The sequence below is a fragment of the Borostomias antarcticus genome (assembly GCF_949987555.1).
Source record: "Borostomias antarcticus genome assembly, chromosome: 8".
NCBI lineage: Eukaryota > Metazoa > Chordata > Actinopteri > Stomiiformes > Stomiidae > Borostomias > Borostomias antarcticus.
The window spans coordinates 19868563-19875671 of record NC_140241.1 but is presented as its reverse complement, the minus strand read 5'-3'; the positions used below and the strand labels follow the sequence as shown (position 1 = coordinate 19875671).

Here is a 7109-nt window from a genome sequence, read left to right as displayed (position 1 = left end):
GTATAGAGTATGGGGAAATATAGGCTACTTTATATAGTGTATATAGAGTATGGGGAATGGGGTCTAGAGTATGGGAACATGTAGCAGAAATCAGTGAAGAAAATAGATTTATCATTCATCCTTTTATTTCAACAGATATCCAGGGTATATATTTATTTTTCTATAGTATATGTTAAACCCCATTTCAAAGAGGGTAGCAATTGTAGCTGCCCATTACAGTAGCTTTAACTTTCAACAATAAATTACAGTCACATCGTCAAAAATATGTTTATATTTCTCTGTTAACTAAAAATAAATGTGAGTGTCAACATTAAGGTCATATTTTTGAAAGTTAAGGCTGAAAATGGAAAATAGTGTAACATCAGTGTTTCAAACCATTGTGTAAAACATTCCCTTTAGTTTTCAGCATAAAAGAAAAGATTTTCTTTTAAAGTTACAGTTTGAAATGTCAATATGTGCACACGCAAATATGCTTCTCACAAACTATCACAAAAACAAAGTTGTTGCCTTAAGGTTCCCTTCACTTAAGTAAACTCCATGTTATATAACAGCCATTGAATCAAGAGTTATTGCTCATTTCTAGTGTAACAGCATTTGCAGAACTTCCCAGTTCTGCATCTCATTAATCGGCATCGTCTCATTTTCCATACAGTACAGAGTGACTCGTTTCCCTTGCATAGTGTCATGTCACATAGAGCATCAGGTAAGCAACATACAGCACACAAGATACAGCATACTTCTGGATTCTTCTCTCAGAGTATCGTCAAGCCTTGGCAGATTATGACAATAAATGTATGGATATTCCCTTACTTTCAGCAGTCTGGGTCGTTTAACATCGCACTGCTTTGTGTACCTTTGGCATTAGCATGCGTAGAGTAAACTAAGCTAACCTTCAAAAGATCTGTACACCTTTACTAACATGCTATATGGCTCTTAGGGTAAATCTCAATGGCTCTTGACATCAACACTAAGGTCGTTTAAACATTGAGGAGTGCATCTTGATATCTAAACATCCATCAATCAGTATTCCAAGTTCGCAATTCGTTTTGAGGCAGAAATAAAGAACAAAAGGTCAAAGTTGACAGTTACTGCGTGGCGTGGGTCTTTAGGACATACCTGAGGACCTACGAGTGACCCCCACAACCCCAGTACAGATGTCTGAGCTCATGAGACGTCCACGTCTGAACATGACAAGGTGAGTCTCTGCAGGCCAAAAGCAGGGCTACTCAACTCGTCATGAGGCCAAAACCATGTCTATTGTATCGACTACCTGCTAGAGCACTTTCTGAATCAATCAATACCCCTGTCTAGACAGGGAGGGAAGAGTTTGCAGCCCAAAGCTAAAACTAGTAGAGGATAAACAATGGGAAGCAGGGAGGATCCAGGGGAGATCAGAGACAACCAGCCAGGCTGTCCTCAAGGATGGGAGTTAAGTAGCTCTGCTGAAGAGGCTTTGTGCTTCACAGTGATGTTCAATCAGCAGGTGAGTGTGTGTGTGTGTTGAGGTGCGGGCCTTGAGGGGGATAGGGGAGGGGCATTAGGACCGGGAGGGGACCAAGAGGCAGTCCGGTCGTTTCCTAGTCGTGTTTTTCTCCGCCGCCGTAGACTTTCCTCAGGCTGGAGTCCAACAGGAAGTCGACTCCCCTGGGAGCACAGGGACAGGAAAGGTTGTCAGGTTTGGAATCAGACCTCTGGTTGACGCTGCAGACGTTAACCTGAGGGTCCCAACAGTGACACTAGGGCTGGGTTTAAAAAAGCGAGTCATCGATTCTGAATCAAATGAAATGATTCAGAATCGATTCATTAATCCCCAAATCGATCTTTTATTTAATGAATGAATGAATAAATAAATTAAGGAATGAATAGTTCATTCATTCATTCATTTTTGGAAATCAGTATCGATACCCAGCCCTAGTATTGATGTGTTGCATAACTTGGCAGACATGTAATTAAGGTTACAGCTAAAAAAAAACAGGTTTTAGTAACACTAACCGAATCGATATTGAATCAAATCGAATCGAATCGTGATAATCGATTCTGAACCTTGTGAATCGGAATCCAGTCGATTCTTGAAATTCAACTCGATACCCAGCCCTAAGTGACACACAGGCCTACGTTTTCACATCGACACACACACACACACAGACCTGTCGATGGGGGTGATGATGAAGGGGATGGTGGAGAGGCCGATGGCGGTGGTGGTCCACTTGCGTACAGGGAGGGGCCAGCGGGTGGTCCGGCCCAGCAGGTAGAGGGAGCCGGCGCAGACGCGGTTGATGGTGAACCCCGGGATGGCCACGGACGCCAGCGCCTGCCACACGAACGTATCCACCACCGCCGCGGCCACCCGTGTGCTCCTCCCCGGCTCGTCCCCGTGCGCCTGGAACCACGGCAACAGACACACAGCCAGTCAGACACGGACATTTCAACACTACGCATACTGTGGGCATCCAGCTGGCAGATACTCTTATGGATTCTCTGCTTGCTCTGAGGATTTATTTTTTTTTTGGGGGGAACGCTCAATTCTCCTCAGTGGGATTTGCTGAGAGCTGCAAGAAAGCAACATGTTTGACACAAAAAGAAATTGGCAATTAGCCTAAACACACTTCCTGAAGCTCATTTAAAACTGTCAGACTGCAAAAAAAAACACCAGGTCGAAATGGCCTGAAAGTAGAGGACAAGAGAGAGCATGTAATTGGTCGTCACTGTGGGTTTGGACACAGATGTCCTCCTTACTGCTGCAGCCTTCTTCCCTTTGTCCAGGGCGTCAGCGGAGACGTAGGCAGTGGCCACGGCGTAGCTGGCCCACACCAGGCTCACGGGCACCAGGGCACGGAACGCCTCCCCCACCTCGTTGGCATAGCCTGCAGGCGAACGAGACATGCCAGGGTAAGATACGAGGGCAATTAAGAGTTTAACTACCTCCCTGTTATGGGAGCCCTCTAAACAAATCAGAGACAACCCCCAAAGGAGCAACGCAAGGGGGCCTGAGGTAAAAAAAAAAAAAACACATTACGTACAGTATTAGAATAATCATTCCAATTTGCTTCTTGGAGCTCTGCCATGTTAAGTGTGCATGGTGGTGGTGGGGGGGTGACATTCATTTTCACTTTCATTGGTTAGCAAAAATACCCCCCCTGACATGCTTTGGGTGAAAATAGTCAGTGACCTTTGGAGAATTATGCTGCGTCCGCTCCAGCAGGGCTGAATGACTAATATGCCCTTGGTCTGTCGTTAGAGGGTCTCCGAGGTGCCTGCTACTGAAACTCTGCTGCCCCCTTGTGGCCATAACTGTGCACTACGGTGTGTGTAAAAAAGCAGAGGGTAAAATTAACTAGGAACACGAGGGGCATTATCTACCTTTTAATGGCACCAGAAAGCAGAAAGAGATAGTGGGTTATTAGTCGCATGCGGTGCTGTTGGATGATATTGAACTGTGGGGGAAAAAATAGCTTCTCAGCAAAGAATATCTCCTTGGATGGTGAAAATAAGTATGGGCCTTTTCAAACAGAAAAGTGTTTCAATTTGTAGTGGCACTTGTGTGTGACAGTAAGAACCACAAAACAGCCCAGAGTTATCTTTCTTGGTGACTGTGAGGAGTAATCTGGTGAGAGTTATCTGGTGAACAAGAGTAAAATTCCACCGCTTCAGTTGGTGTCAGGGTATAGACACGCTACGCACGTTCCAAGATGCCTACTTGTGAGAGATACCCTAGAGATACCCTTCTTGAGAGATGTGTATACTGTAGGCATAGAGGGGTCTGAGCATCCAGAAACTTCCAGAAAACTGCAGGCCTGCTGCAACTCTCAGTTCTTTTAAATCAAGACTGAAGACTTTTCTTTTTGGCCGCTGCTTTTTATTAAATCAAATAATGATTCATCCATACACTGACTTTAATTCCTGCATTTTATTTTTTCTGCATTTTGTTTTAAATGTCCTTTTTTGCATTTCGTTTTACATGACCTTTTATGTGTTGCACTTTGTCTTGATGCTTTTCTCATGTAAAGCACTTTGAATTGCCTTGCTGCTGAAATGTGCTACAAATAATCTTGCCTTTCCTTTCAGACCAGTAGCCTATGAGACCATCCTTTCCAACTGAAAGTGAACTCTGATGATTAGGACTGTCTCACAAGGCTAACAGAAATTAACTTTGCCAACATGCTGATAACCCATCCATCATCATCAGTATGAATGCATGGCTTTACTTTGATGATAGCCCAATATAGATTGTTTTGTTTGATAAACATTAGTAACACATGTTTGCTCCGGTACGAGCCTCAGTGCTACTGAGGTAATAAAACTACTTACTGGCCTAATCAAAACAAGCTGCTTAATAGCACTCTAGATGAGATGAGATGATCGCCTGGGGGGGGGGGTTCAGATGATATCTCAAGTGCTTTTCTAAGTGCTCACTACAGTAGAGATAGTGCTCGACTCACAGCATCCAGCACGACACCAGAATAAAGGTTCATCTGTCCTGCTTGTCATTCACAGCTCAAGTCAGCAATGTGTGAAGGTGAGTGTGTGTGTGTCTGACAGAGATATACAGAACAAGAGACAGGGGAAGTGTAAAAAAAATAAGGTAATGTATGGAGAGAGCCGACAGATCCAGGTAAGTGAGACAGACAGAGAGCGAGTTGGGCATCTAGGCCTATCAACACAGAGCTGCAGTGGAGTTTAATATAGCGACAGCAGGTTTGAAAGTGACCCTGGCCCAGACTGCTATAGTCACCCCAAACCATGTCGATATTCCACAACTGAAAGCACTTTCACTTTCTCCCCGTGTCAATGCTATCGTCGATCCGACAGAACGCAGCAGAGTAAGCAGCAAACGCCACATTGTACTCATTTGACCGAGCTAAGTAGGCTATAAAATTGAATCATGTAGGCCTAACAGATTTTTCTATCTGTTAAACTGCTAATGACAAATCTTGGTCAGAGCTGGTAGACACCTAATCCTGGTTATCCTCATTGACTCCCCCAACAACACAGCCAAATGGTGCTTATGTAATACACGAGAAATAGTACAAGCCTCCACCACCAATACACCTCAAGACACGTCAAACACCATTGTCTACATGTTAGTACGGAATTAAGCAACGAACAAGGTGTATGCAGCATAATGCTAGGCTTCTCTATCAGTGTTGATTCATGAAAATGGGCGTTTGTGTGACTGTGAGTCACCAATAGGAAGTAACTTATGGAGAAGTTCATCTAACTGACTAGTGCTAGCTACTTTTTCCATTGACATTAGAGTTTTGGACAATAACTTCTTAAAGGTCAGCTCTAAGGTTGATACAATGTAACCATTTATGGACAACATTGAATTTAAAGAGCTAAAAATAGATATTTTACAACAACTGACTTTCTAGCTTTGCCCTAACGTTAGACATAGCTACAGTAGCTAGTTAGCTAAAAGATCAAGTCAGGACAAGCTGACTAGTTTCGCTTGTTTGGATGGCGAAGCAGTCCTTATGTCCGCAATAACGGTCTAATGGCGAGCATACCTAGGAAACGAACCCATGTGTCACGATAAATATCGACCTCCTTGCTTGTTTTTTCTTCTATGGGATCCATGCTTCCTCTTCACTCCATCGCCGTCCACCGTAGTAGCTTCGTGCTGTAGCAGTCAGTTCCACCGAGCAGCTGCAAGATGCACCACCCATCCAGGGAGCGTCTGGTGGTACAATCAGGAAGAATCATCTTCAAAGAAAGCTTCATCTTCAAAGAGAAACCGGTGTTCTCCTTTTTATAATTAAAATATGAAATATTATTGCCAAAGGTTCAAAAATAGTCTAAAATTGTTTTTTGTTCTTTTTGACGGTAGAGAGGCAGGTCTAAACTTCATGTCCAATAGTAGGCCTAGGCTACGTAATTTTGAGATAGTCCCTAATGATAATTTACATAATTCATATTGTTCCGGAAGTTGTCAAGAAAGTGATTTAGCGGTCACCGTGAGCGTCTTTCATCTTAAATCACAGTCTCGCTGGTTAAATATAATGTACCAATCTGACCAGTTCGGATATCATAATCTCTGATTGTATTGTAGATTATACCTATACCCATTTTTCAGTAAAGTTTGATAAGCTTTCATATAGGCTAATATCAGCTTATTCCTCAAACAGGGTAAAGATAATTCTTCTTTCCAACCCTTTTTGGCGAGAGTGCAGTGTATTTCAAATACATAATCTTCGTGTGGAACAGAACTTCAAGGAGGCCAAAACGGTCGAATCAACTATTTATTGAGCATGCCTAACACAGGGGGTCAGAACTTCGGCAATACTGAATTCTCAGTGTCGTGACATCAGCTTTTAAACTGGCTTCAAGACAGGAATCACATGACAAATACATTTGCATACAAAGAATGTTCATTAACACATATATGGTCACAAACGGTCAACTAAGGATGGTCTTTGCCCCCCTCTTCGGACACGGGGCTCCCTGTGTCCTCCTAGGATCATGTTACAAGACTAGGCTACTCACACCAGATGTGACCATTTGCTATAGACAAAGGATCATGCTGACTCAGGGACAAAGGTCTGTTGTAACTCACATGTTAAACTCCTTAAATAAACACGGTTCAAACTAAAGTGAAATGTATTCATTATTCTAATAAAATGATTACTACATGAGAGTAATACAGATGGGATTGATGTAATACAGGATAAAAATATATGACAAGAGTTTGTCTGTTTAAAAGGCACAGTTTCAATCTAAAATAAATTATGAAATACAAATGCAGACAACGATGTTGTGCCTAATTATTCATATGAATATCCATCCTACGAAGACGATAGAGATGGTAATGTCTATTGATCAACGTCGGATCAATACAATGCCTGAAATGAACAGCGTAGGCTATGCTTTGATTGGCAGGCGAATGAGCAAATAATACCACGCCATGCAACCTAATAAACCAATGGCAAGGATGCGAACATTTTCATGGGAGGAGTTATAGACTACCATGGCCGCCGCCACAAGCAAAATCTGCAAGGAAATCAGATTACTCCCTTTTATTTATATTCCCCGTACCATGGCGTCAAAAACATGTTGGACGCTTGTCGCTTTTCTTCTTGCAGCAGGCTGGTGTTTTGCCGACGATGGTCATC

At 42.8% G+C, this 7109-nt stretch overlaps 1 protein-coding gene across 1 annotated transcript; it reads right to left on the bottom strand.

Annotated features, from left to right (window-relative positions):
• Positions 1–243: 243 nt before the first annotated feature.
• mtfp1 (mitochondrial fission process 1) lies at positions 244–5620 on the bottom strand. Its single transcript, XM_084442320.1, has 4 exons — positions 5508–5620; positions 2737–2864; positions 2148–2380; positions 244–1644 (listed from the first exon to the last, which is right to left on the bottom strand). The coding sequence occupies exons 1-4, from the start codon at positions 5575–5577 to the stop codon at positions 1578–1580; spliced, it is 498 nt and encodes a 165-aa protein (XP_084298446.1). The 5' UTR covers positions 5578–5620; the 3' UTR covers positions 244–1577.
• Positions 5621–7109: the final 1489 nt, after the last annotated feature.

Bases quoted from the DNA above. Each gene is read 5' to 3' on its own strand.
- mtfp1 (XM_084442320.1), bottom strand. From the start codon at position 5,577: ATGGATCCCATAGAAGAAAAAACAAGCAAGGAGGTCGATATTTATCGT. The intron at 2,865-5,507 runs GTATGCTCGCCA...GTTCGCCTGCAG, and splicing joins CACATGGGTTCGTTTCCTAG to GCTATGCCAACGAGGTGGGG. The intron at 2,381-2,736 runs GTAAGGAGGACA...CCGTGGTTCCAG, and splicing joins AAGGGAAGAAGGCTGCAGCA to GCGCACGGGGACGAGCCGGG.